Raw genomic sequence first — 12785 nt, 5'->3', positions numbered from 1 at the left:
TGAGGTACTACATGGAAACAAGGTGTTGTGGACACCTCCTGTGACCCACCAGGCTGTGAGACCTACTGAGGATATAACTTGGTATCTCAGCAGACAAGGGAGATGATTTCTATTACTTGCATCCCTAAGCCTGTTCATGTGACTTCATGACCCTCATCAAGCTTCAACTCATATGCCCAAACCAAAGAGACAGGAAGTATGATCTACAACTACAACTGAAACTTCCCAGAATCAGGAAGGACCTGAGGTCATTTAGTCCAACCCTGAATCTGAATGGGAATCCCCTCTATAACAATCCCACCAAGTCATTGACAACTACCTCTTAAAAATATCCAGTAAAAGGAAACTTGTAGCTCTACCTTCTGAAGCAGGCCATTCTAGTTTTGGATGGATCTCACTTTCAAGAAGCTTTTCCTTACACAAAGCTGAAATTGGCTTCTCTTCAACTTCCATTTCTTATTCCTAGCTTTGGCATAGCCTCTAGTCTTACTGCCACCATGGCTACATCCTTTTCTATAACTGACCAGCATTCTTTGAGCCACCAAAATCACAACAAGAGGAATTACAATCAATCTTCTGATCACAAAATTTCACCATCAATTCTAATGGCAAATATGAGGACCTTTGAGGCATCAATTACCAAATGTCCAAGTCTATATTATCTGTAGAAAACCTTATATAGCAAGCTGTCTTCCTCAGCACACTCTGGGGCCACTCTGCCCTAATGAGATACATTTAGATAACAGAAACCCATTCAACTATTAGCTTAGGTCAAAAAGAATTAGAAAGGATATTCCTAACAATGAAACCTGTCCAAAAAAGAGTAGGCTGGGTTTCCTGTGGAAGTGATGGTTTCCCTCTCCTTGGGGGAATTTCAAGAAGAGGCCAAGTGATCACTTATTACAGTGAGGATTCCTTTCAAGTAGTACAGGTTCAACTAGATGCCCTCTGTGGTTTCTTTTGTCAAGGAGACACTTCCAACTCCATCATATTGCCAGAGGAGAAAAAAAGTCTTAGATACATAATAAATTGCAAAGTCAAAAAAAAAATTACTTCTAAATTTTTTTACTTTTTGGACTGGTCTTCTCTTGGGCAACTGTACTGACATGGAAAAGAGTAGATGTGGCACCAGGAAATCTGAGTAGAATTCTAGTCTTGCTTCTGTGACTTAGGTCTTCCTAGCTGTGGTAGTCTGCATAATCATCTAAGCTCTCTCTTCAGTTTCTCCCTCCATAAACTGTAGATATAACAATACTTGTTGTGCAACTTCACAAAATTGTTGAAAGGATCAAATGAAGTAATTTTCACAAAAGAGCAAACTACAAAGTACTAAATGTGAGTCTGTAGTATGATATGTGTAAATAATGAAGAGTTAGCTATAACTATGTAGAGATGTGTATACTAAAACATAAATCCCATTTTATAAAGCTTTCTGGAGCTCCTTCTTTGCCTAAATCCTCCAACAGTATGCTGTGGCATCGAAAAGCACGTAGTCCATCTCCCTCCCAACCAACTGGCTAATGGGAGCTTCAGGACTAAACTGAGAGTAGTACATGATAACCTGAAGTAATCCTTTACTGTTGGAAAAACTAAAATGTCCCTAACTCCAGGCTCCCTAAATCAGGCCAGTGTCCTTGAGTTTTACAAGTACATACACACACTGCTGCTTTGCAGTACATCCATGTCTCACGGAAGACATCTGCCTCCAGCTATCTGTAATTACTTTTTACCTGTTCAAAAGATATTTATGGATGTGGGCAAGATAAATATTCGTATTCTTTCCCCTGCTTCGGTGCCTTCCTGCAAGATACCAACACTATGAGGAAGGAAAGGGCTTTATGCTGACTATAGAGCTGTCTTCCATTTCAAGTCCCACCCCCTAAGAGCAGACATACTTAGAGGAGAAATTCTAGACAGGATGCTCAGAAACCAATCTGGCTGCACTTATTCTAGCAGGTACTTTTCAGAGAATCCAACAGTCAATTCCTATAGTAGGACCCAGTGAGTAGCTAACCATTCCCACATAAAAGGGAATTTCAAACTTCCAAGTATAGCATAAATGGGAAGAGGCAAGGGAGAAGAGGATACTCTTTGGATATGGCCCAAAATAGTCTTATTTATACCTCAATCTACTTATCCTGAGGAGAACTGAAAAAAGATTTCAGCATATAAGGAAGGCAGGAAAAGATGCATGGATAACCTGGTCTTGAATCCTAGATCTGACTCTCTTTAACTATGTAATCATAAATAAGTCCCAATTTCCTAAGTCACAAAAGGGAATAATAATCACACCTCCCAATGCTGGTAAGGAAAGAGCTCATACCTCTAGAAAGTTACCTGGGGCCCTTAAATGTTAAGTGATTTGCCCAAGTTCCCAAAGCCAACTTTCTACCCATTAGTCTATGCCGTTTCAATAAAGCATTAGATGTTGTAAAGTGCTATAGAAACCCAAATTATTATTATCAGAACTCACTAAAGTGAAACTAGAAAAATGAGTAATTCTGCATGTATAGTCAGCTTCAGTTCTAGTTGTCTCTGGCTCCTCCCCACTCAAGAGGGATCTTTTGTTCTCTACATCAAATCTAGTCCAGGAGACTTTCTAGATAGCTAGCTCTTGGCTGCTACAAGGCTACTGATTAGGGAGCTGTTACCTGTATGGGGACAGATTGTTGAGAGGTGGAGGAGCATTACAAGTGTTATATGTTTCCAGGACGGGCACTGGGAGTGAGGCCCTGTCGAAGAGCTTCTGATCTTGAGTGGTGGAGCTTTTGAAGGCCTTTCGGGTGTTAATCCCTTGCAGTGACACTGGTAGAAAATGGGAGGAAGGTATTAGAAAATGGAAGAACTCCAGTGAAGCAAACACTGACTGAATCACGCCAGTCACTGAAGACCAAGCTGTTACATTTCTTGGCAGCAGCTGATTAGAGCCAGGTTCTTCTTCCCTGGCCCTCTTGGGAAGCCCCACAAGGCTGTCTGCAGCCCAGCCATTTCACAACTGAACAAAATGAGCAACCCAGAGGTCTGCAATATGGCTGGCTCCAGCAGGATCTTCTTCAAGAGTCATTCCATCTAAACCTGCAAAGATTCTTTATAGAAACGGATCATGGAGAGTGGAGTCCGGGGCTGGGGATGGAATGTGCTGAACTAAAGAGGTCACAGCACCCCTGCCTGGCCAGTGTCATTTCAAAATAAAATGCCACAGGTTTTTGGAACTTTCTTTTCCCTCCATCTTTCTAAAAATCATAAAAATAAAAAAGCTTGGCTTGGCACTCCTCAACTGGGCCTGCAAGTGCTGAGCTCAGCTTCCTTACCTTCTTCCTCCTTGGGATCCAGCTGAGTGACTTTAACTTGTAGGCGGTCAACCCTTTCAGCCAGAGAGCTCATCCGGAAGGCAAAGGTATTTGCCTGTATAAAGAGCTCTCCAAAAATGTCCTCTGCAAATTTACCTGGAAATAGCAAAGGAATCAGGTTACAGATGAACAAGTCATTCTCCATGTAGACATCACAAAACTGCCTGCCCCTGCTTACGGAGGCTGGCTAGTATAGACTGAGATCATCCCCACCCCATGGGTGGCAAGCAGATGTTCTAAAACTAATGGAGCTTTTTGGGCAATCTCTGAGCAAGTCATGAAACTCAAAGCAAACTGAAAAAACTCTAAAGACTTAAGGAAATAGAATTAACACTGAAAGGCCAAAGAGCCAAATGCATGTCTGAACATTCTATTGTATTCTTACCACCTTGTTGTAGCTACTGAAAGAGAAAAGTTTGGGGAAGACAGTTAATTAACAGTCCTCTTTTGGTACTTATAACTAACATGCACAATGGAGGTCACTTGCTCAATAATCTTCAAAAGTACATCATACAGGGCCAAGTTGTGGTGTCTTTGAAAAATTTTCTATACACCAACTGATCCAATGTACAATTTCCTCTAATAGGTGAAATTTGGATTTTATAATTTAGCATGCTGCAGAGCATTCCTTCATATCTGCATCCCAAGGAATAAAAGAAAAGTTGGTATGTTCCCTGAAAAACAGCACACCAGTGATCGCTTTCTGTCTTTTTTCCTCCCCCTTAAAAAAGAAACAAGCTTCCTTCCTTTAAATCTTAGACCTAAAAAGAGCAACCAACCAGCATACACAAGCACACGCACATGCAAACACACACACATACACATGCACATGCCCCTTATTAGGGATGACAAGTCAAGGAGGCAAAGTGGTGAATGTCTTTTAAGTATATTACTCAAGCAGCATCCAAGAGTGAGGCAGAAATAAAAGTGACCAGATACAAATGAATAGTGAGGGCTATCCAAAGTACAAGCTCCATTTCTCAGCTTTTAAATAATACTCTAAACAAGTTCAAAGTCTGGCAGAAAAATTAGTTTAAAAGGAGTTAAACTGCATCTTTAAGGTGAACTGCAGCTCACTGCCTCTATAACCTAAAGGGTGAGAAGACTAATCAACCACAAGTTCAGAATTGCTGGAAAACTCAATTCAATGAGGGGTTTCTAATCAAGGCAGGAACAAGTTCTTGCAGACTGAATGGTTCGGGGGTCTAAACCACCAGGGTAAGTTGCTGGGCTCAGACAGGCTAACAGTCTGCATTTTTGCAAAGCAAGCTGAAGAGTTAAGGTCTTTGCCTGATCTCTACCTATAAGATGGCTAAGTTCCATAAACTCATCATTGTGTGAGCTCCTACAGGTAATGGAAAGTTGTAATGAGAAGGTTAATACACAGAAATGAACAACTACATGGAAAATAGCTGTTACTCATACAACTGTCCAAATAGTAGCCCCACCAAAAAATTAAAAATCATAAAACAAGAACTCCCCAAACACTTCCAGCTTTAATCCCTGGGACCCAGAAGCCCGTGTGGTAAGCAGCTGAGCTCATCACCTCCCTGGACAACTGCAGTAGTCTGCTAGTGGGGCCCTAAGCCTCAAGGTTTTCCCCACTCCAGACAACCAGCTTTGAGGTGGACCAAACAGGTCTGCCTCACTCACTATACTCCAAAGCTATCCTGTCACTTTGGTGTTCAAAGTTCTTCAGAGCCAGCCCTTCTTCTGGACACTTTCCCAATCGTCTTACACCTTACTCTGCCCCATGACCGCTAAATTCCAGTGACTTGAATCTCTTTGCTGTTCTTAGCACAAAACATCCATGTCCCGACTCTGGGCATTGTCACTAGTTGCTTGGAGGGCCTGGAGTTCTCCATCTCCTCACCTCCATCATCAGGCCTTCCTAGCTTCTTTCAAGTCCCAGCTAGAGTAGTACCTTCCTTAAGAAACCTTTCTTGAGTATTCTTAATACCAGGGCCACCCCTCTACTGACAATCTTCAACTTATCCTATCTCTAGCTAGTTTATACATAGTTTCTTGTACACTGTCTCCTCCATTAGACCGTGAGCTCCTGGAGATGAGAAACAACTTTTGGGCTTTATTTGTGTCTTCAATGCTTAACACAGTTTATGTGGGAGGAGCTTAATAAATGCTTACTGACTGACTTCTTGAGCCAATCTGGACTACCAGGAAGTTATCGAGGATTTTCCTGCTCTCAAAAAGGAAAACAGCACTTACTTCTAAGACTGGTACAGAAAGTAAAGCTTGGAAGAGAATCAGAATCAGAATCTTTAGGTCACACAATACTGGCATGTCAGGGAGGAAAACAAAATATTAAAGACCTAAGGATTGAGAGAATTTTCAAATATAAATTGATTTTCAACAACCAATTTAGCCTTCTTGTCCCTCAAAGATCTACCTTTGATGGTAAATGAAGAAAAGATGGAATCACAAAAACAGGCAATTCATTCATTCGTGCAACAATCAGAATACATGGTTCAACTGTGCCCCATACCAAACATACCTCAATCTCCTACGGTTGACAGTCTCCTACAATAACTCCTCAAGGATCCTGGGGTTTGTCATAAGTTCAACTTTATCAATATTTGTCCTGGGTCCTAATTAGCCAATAAACTGTCTGACAAAGATGTTGCCCCAACTACCATAATTATTCAAAATAGTGCAATCAACTACAAAGACTGCTGGTCACAATGCAGTAAGGGGGCAAACAGTGGGTTCTATGGGTCAGCTACAGAAGCCAGATTTTCAGTGTGGAGTCCTGCTCTTTAACAGTTAACCCAATCAAAATTTATCAGATGCAGCAGCTCTCCTTAGAGTGCAGTGTTTACCGAGGCCAAACTCCTGGATTTGATTCTTGCGTAGGCCATTTAGCTTTACACTGAAGAAAAACACCACTCAGGGCCAAGACTACATCCTTTGCCTGGCCAAGTCTCATAAATGCATACTGTTGGTCACAAGGGGGAGGGGGCGAGCAAGTATGGATAGCTCTGTGTAACCCAGCCATCCCCATACCAATGGGAAAACAAATGCAAAGCACATGTGCTATTTGCTTTCAGTAAAACAGCCTAGTGCAGGGAAAGGAGCAGGAGGCCAGGGATCAGGAGGCCGGTATTTGTGGGCCAGTTCCGCCTCTTATACACCAGATGACTTGGGACAAGTCTCAACCTCTCAGGGACTCTCTGTCCTCCTCTGCAAAATGAAAAGACTGGACCAGATGGTTCCAAAGGTTTCTTCAAGGTATTATAATATTCTGTTATTCCAAGTGAGAGTCACACATCCCACTGCTCACCAGGACAGCCTGCATGGAGCAAAATCATCAGCCGACAGCAGGACACAATAGTGGAGCCAAGGGTGTGAGCAGGACCAAGCCCAGGTTTCCCAATTCCTGGAGTCCAGGACTTGTTCAGACTTCCCAATGCTATCAAGGCAGAGCTAGAGTCTTTAAGACTAGGTAAAGCTCAGAACAAGCTCCTCTTAACAAGCATTTCTTACCTCCTGGCAAGGTTCCTTTGTGTAAAGCAAGAAGTCAAGGTTTTGTATCTTTCCTAGGCCCCACCCTAGTTTCCTAAGCCCTCCATCAGCAGAAATCACCCCTGGGCGAGATGACAGCTTAGGAATCTCAGAGCTCATAGATCACCTGACCACAGAGCAGGGTCTCAGCAGCCAGCTATTCTAAAGGCAGGACCTATTACTATCTGGGGGCATATAGGCTTTAGTGATATTCCAGTCCCTTCACCCAAGGCCCTGATGCAGTAGGAGAGGGATTTGCAATGATTCATGAAGACATGTTTGCTAAGAGAGATCGCCAAAATGGCATTTCAGCTGAGGTATTCATGGGAGCAACAGTGGAACCAGACAATTGCAAAGCCTATTAGAACATCTGCCACTCCCAGATCATGGCATTAAGCTAACAGTCTATACAGGATGAAATCTGAATCACATGCATGCATGCATGAACCCCACCCAGGGCAAGATCCATGCATTTCTGTCAATTAAGAAAATGAAATAAAAGCGAGTATTATCAAGGTGGTTTTCCCTCAGCCTCAGATCAGACAGGGTTAGACAGAGGACTAGCTGTAGTTACAATTTGCATCACTACACATAGCTTGCAAAACTCTCACTGATCCCCAGAGACTGCAGAAGTAATTAGTACCCTGAACTTTCAGACCTTAAGGCCTATGACGCAGGGTGGTTAAGACAGGCCAAATCTGTGTATGTAAGAGAGGGAGGCGGGGAGGAGGAACAGGAGAGGGAGGGGGAGGGCCAGACAGACAGACAGACAGACAGAGCTGTGCACAAGCTGACTCTCTACGTAGGTGAAAGGGAGGGGAAGGGAAACAAAGAGATGAGGAGACGGGAACATCTGAGGCTTCAACAGAGCCAGGCTCCGTCAAACAGCCCTTGCGGTCCCAGGCACACTCTGCGACCCAGGATGCCACTCGGTGAACCTCCCACTTTCTACACAGAATTCTGCTCTGTCATTCCATCTGCAATCCTGCTGCAGCCCTTCCTATCACCCTTCCCACGGATGTCTTCTGAAGCAGGTGGGGTGATGAGGGGTGGGGGTTAGGGGGGGAGGCAGGAAAGAGAAGGGAAGGGGGTGGCAGTGAGGAGAGTTCTGAAGGGAAAAAAGCTGTACTCCAAAGGAACTCTCTTTTGGGGGGAAAATAAATAAATATATTTTTGCATTACCTAGGGAAGGCAGATGGGGGAGAAATAGGAACATGGGAGGAAAAGAGAACTAAATAAAGAGCACCAACGACCCCTGAGGGCAGAGCGCAGGCTCTCTGCGGCACTCACTCAGGCTGCCCAGCTGTCGAATGACATTTGCCAGGGAGATGTTGGTCTTGCATTCCAGCTCGCTTGTAACGCTAGGCAACGTCTGACGGCACAGGTGCCTTGGCTCGATGTTCCTCGTTACTAACGGCATGGTGGACCTGCTTCAGGCAATGTTCTGAATGATGAAAAACAACCTAAAAAAGAAATAACAGGAAAGTATTACTCAACCACAAATTCCAGGCACACTAGGGCTGTGTGATATTTTTTCCTTTGCTCTGATCTGAAACAGCTTATAGAGTCCTCCCTTCTCTGACCCATCTTTTAAAAACCAGACTCCTTTTCTATATTTCAGGAAGGTGGGGAGTGGGGGGTGAGGGTGGGGGAAGTAAGATTTAGCTGCGATATAGGGCTTATTATGTATATATAGGTGGTCCTGGAAACCTACCCACCTGAGGGAAGCAAGAATTTTCCTGGCCAAATCTCAGCAGGCAAGGGGGGTGGGATTAGAAGCCCATTCAGCAGGCACTGGATGGCACAGACACCATCTTTACAGGGATGGTAACTAGGACAGATTAGATTCCAGGCCACCAACTGTACAGGATCAAAAAAGGGCTTCTGTCATTTGTATCTCCATGATGAAATCAAGCTGCCAATAGTGATTTTTCCCTTCTACTGATACACGTCAGGACATAACCTTTCCAGTTCTTCCTTGATGGGTGACTGTTAAATGTGCAACTAAGTACTTGCTGCCAGAATCTACTAACACCACTAAAGTTTAGTCTGTAAATTGACAGAATGAAAGAACGTCAAAGAAAATTCGCCTGTTCAATATGCCAAACACAACGCTGTGCAAAATGTGCTGTGAGATTCCCAACTCTTTCCCTCCCCCCCTCCCCCAATATCTCTTTCCCTCCCTCCAGTCTAGGCACAATACACCTGGGCCGAAAGGATCTTGAGACAGCAGGAAGCATCTCCTGCCAACCAGGAAACATTCCAGTGACTGTTTCTTATCCTGTTGGAAGAGCCCCTTTCCCTAGGAAATCCCCTCCTCCCCCCAGAGCCATTGTTTTAGACTTCATTTACCAAGTTCCTAGCTTTACAAGAGTAGGAAGGAGCTTTATTCTGAACCAGAAGGATTTGACTTATAGTCAAATCACAATGGCCAGGTCCTATTTTCACATTCTTTCAAACTGAAGAAATCTACCACTGTCTAACAGCCTTTGTACTAGAGAAATGGTGAAAAGTCGGGGCACACAGCAGCTTATCCATGTTCCCACTGCTAGGATTCCTCTAAAAGGCAAAGGCTGACTTACACAAAAAGCCTGAAAACAGAGACGGGACACTAATTCAACCACCTAAAGACTGGCCTTAGCTACAAAACGTTTAAAGCAAGTTGATCGTCATAGATCTGAAAAGCTAACCAAGATACCGACTCAGAAAAAGCAAAATGAAGCCCTTCAAGCTCAAAGGAGGAGCAGTACCCTTTGGAACAGACTGCTCCTTGTTATGGACATTCTGATCTGCTCTGAGTAAAAATAAAACAGGAAGCCAACAGCTTGGGGAACAAGATTTCCTGTCACCAACAGCAACAGCTCAAGAACCAAGAGAATCAGCTGCTTGCTCATAACTTTGAACCTCCCTTTAATAGTCATTTCATGGCAGCTGTGCCTATCTTTGGGGTGCAGAGGTGTTTCCTGAATGCTGTTCTACTATGTAAGTAATTTCCATTCTGTTCCTTGGCTAAATTCCTTCCAAACCAGGGCCCTTACTTACTGGAATCCCAGGCTTCTCCCTTAAGCTGATCTGTTCCATCCCTTCACTTCCTTGAACCACTGTGCCCCAGAGAATGTGAAACATGAGCTCTCTGTGAGGGTCACCAGCTTTCTGGGTTTCCATAACTAAACAGTTAGGTGAGAACTGAAAATGGGAACAGGGCTGTGGGAATCAAATGGGAACATGTATAAATCATAAAGCACTATCTCATTGTCATCTACTATTAGTGCCAGAAGAGAAGGAAGGTACAAATAGGAACCTCCTTGGGTCCTTGTATACCGCTATGTGGGGGACTTCCATCCTGTCAAACTTGTGACTTTCCCAGTAGAACCAGAAATACAAGGGTGGACCAGTGATAATTTCAGTCACCAATGGAAGCCACATCAGTGTGTCACTTAGAGAAGCTGCCCTGGCCTCTCCCAATGGCCCAGACAGCCTGGAAATTCTGGGAATGTGGTAAAGATGAGCATGGCCACTGGCACCACATTCATTCCAGACTTTCCCTCTGGATACTTGATTAGGAACTCTGGATTCCAGACTGTCTGGACAAATGTCTGATGGGCAACAACCTTGAAGTACTGGGCAATGTGGCACAAACATTTTACTTTGGTCTGTTATTCTACCTACCCAAGGTGCTGAAGCTTACATATGATTAATTGCACGCATGAGTATTCATTCATTCTCCTGAATGAGCGGTCTTCCTAGACCTAGGCTCCTGGGTATGGAATTATTATAAACTAGCCTGCTGGCCTGCCCATGATCAATTTTAAACCCCCTCCCCCACCAGCCTTCCTGACAATCAGTTGGTAATGTGGCATGTGCACAGGGAATTAAAATATTTTAATTTTCACTTAAGCAAAACAATTTCTTCTCTGAGAAAAATTCCCTGCTACAAAATAAAAACATGCTATGCATTTGCAAAGCAAAACAGTAGTGACTACTACTTTATCTATCTTTGATATTATCCACATGGCAACCCCTCCTAGATCAAAACAAATGGCTTGTGATTGTAATGGATAACAACTATAACAACAAAAATTCAGATTATATATTCTAACATTCAGATGAAGTTTATAGGATCTGGACTATGCCACAGGTAAACATAATTAAATTTGGTATGGAGTAGTTTTGAAATCTCTGATATAACAGCAAGAATACTGTACCAGGATCCAGGAAGCCTGGGTGGAGTCATAGAATGTGAAAGCTGAAAAAGAGGTAAGACCTCTTGGCTCTGCAAAAACTGGATACAAGAACTTGGCCTAGTTTTATACCCGTCCTAGACATCAATTTCCTTATTCATCAACAATCAATAAGTATTAATTAGTCACCTCTTCTATATGTGCCAAACACTATTCAAAGTGCTAAGAATCTAAAGACAAAACCAAAATAGGCTTTGCCCTCAGAGACCCTACATTCTCTAGGCAGGAAATACAAAATATTTACAAAACAATATGAGGGAATTGGAGGAGGCACTAACAATTGGAACAGGAAAGGTAGGTGAAGCTACTGGAGTGGTCTCCACTCCAAGAACCTTCTGAGACCTGACCTAGGTCCCTTGACTCATGAGTCCCCTTTTCACACAGCAGTTGCCAAGGTACCATTTCTGAAGGTAGAGCTTTAACCCTCTCACTACCCTTCTGTGTCTCCCCATAATGTAATGGAACACAAAATATGTTCAATATAAAGCCTGGCATTCAAGGTCCTCCATAGTTCATCTTTTCACCTCCCTTTCCAATTTCCTTGCACCATATTCCTTTACATATGTCTCCATCTCTGCCCAATGATATCTCCTTCATCAATTAGTAGTACAACTATAATGTTATCTTTTCCTAATCTCACCAATTGGAATCCATATCTCCTCTCCTGGAATCAATGAATAAATTAAATATTCTTTCATCTCTATCCTGCCTAGTTTCTAAGGACTTAGTCACTGTCACTTTGGTTTTTAAAGTATAGATAGACCATATCAGAAGGTGATAGCTTGGTTGCATAGAAGAAAATAAAAGTCCTTAAATTTGAATTCATCCAGCATTTAGGAAAATTTGGAAAAAATCTATACTTTAAAAACCTTCTCCTAATGCCGGAGAAACTAGGCAGGATAGAGATGAAAGAATATTTAATAATTTATTTAATGGAGAGATTTATTGGGACCAAATGGATCCATGGTTTGGTCCCAGGGCTGAATGAGACTATAGTCTCCAAGAATTCAGTCAACAATGAGAGTTCTTAAAGACATATATATATATGGCTCAGACGAAGGAGGTAGACTGAGGCAGGGGCGGACTCAGGGTGCTGAGAACAAGAATGGGACCCTGACAGGGTGGGGTGAGCCTCTGCAGATGAGATGACATAATCCCCTGCAGGGACCTCAAGATGCCTCCTTGGGGACATGGGGAGAAGCATCTTGATAAGACGGTATCTGATATTCCAATAGCTTGGGATGGGGAGAGGCATTATGATATTCTAAAACATATGATATTTTATCCTTATCAATTATTCTAATAAAGAGGGAGGGGAGGTTTTGTAAAACAGAGATGCAGGGAAACTGAGTCAGGACTGGGTTAGAATAATTAAAGGAATAGAACTGTCGCATAATACCCTAGGCCTCATTTTACCTAGTGCCAGGTCCTGCAGGGACTCTAAAAAGGTACAAAGAGTGTTCCAGGAAAGGCCTTGAGTTGTTTGCTATTGCTTTATAACCCATCTCTCAGGCTGAGCTGAAAGCATTTCCTCATGGAAATTCTGCCTTTTTTGGACCAATTCTACACTCCCCTATTACAGATACACACAAATACTCTCCTCACCTTTTCCATTCCTTGACTATTTTCTCCCTAAGAACACAGCAAGAAAATAGTGGAAACTAAAGACATCCTG

General features: G+C 42.9%; 1 protein-coding gene across 1 annotated transcript in view; it reads right to left on the bottom strand.

Annotated features, from left to right (window-relative positions):
- Positions 1–12785, bottom strand: part of WASF2 (WASP family member 2) — an 82874-nt gene that overhangs the window by 15215 nt on the left and 54874 nt on the right. The window contains exons 2-4 of the mRNA XM_051988071.1: positions 8160–8332; positions 3312–3446; positions 2652–2805 (exon numbers count right to left, since the gene is read on the bottom strand). Coding sequence (XP_051844031.1) covers positions 2652–2805; positions 3312–3446; positions 8160–8289 — 419 coding nt within the window. The 5' untranslated portion in view covers positions 8290–8332. The remainder of the gene's footprint in view (positions 1–2651; positions 2806–3311; positions 3447–8159; positions 8333–12785) is intronic.

Source organism: Antechinus flavipes, chromosome 3, assembly GCF_016432865.1.
Source record: "Antechinus flavipes isolate AdamAnt ecotype Samford, QLD, Australia chromosome 3, AdamAnt_v2, whole genome shotgun sequence".
Lineage (NCBI taxonomy): Eukaryota > Metazoa > Chordata > Mammalia > Dasyuromorphia > Dasyuridae > Antechinus > Antechinus flavipes.
The sequence above is the reverse complement of the archived record's forward strand: the minus strand, read 5'-3'. Positions and strand labels throughout refer to the sequence as shown.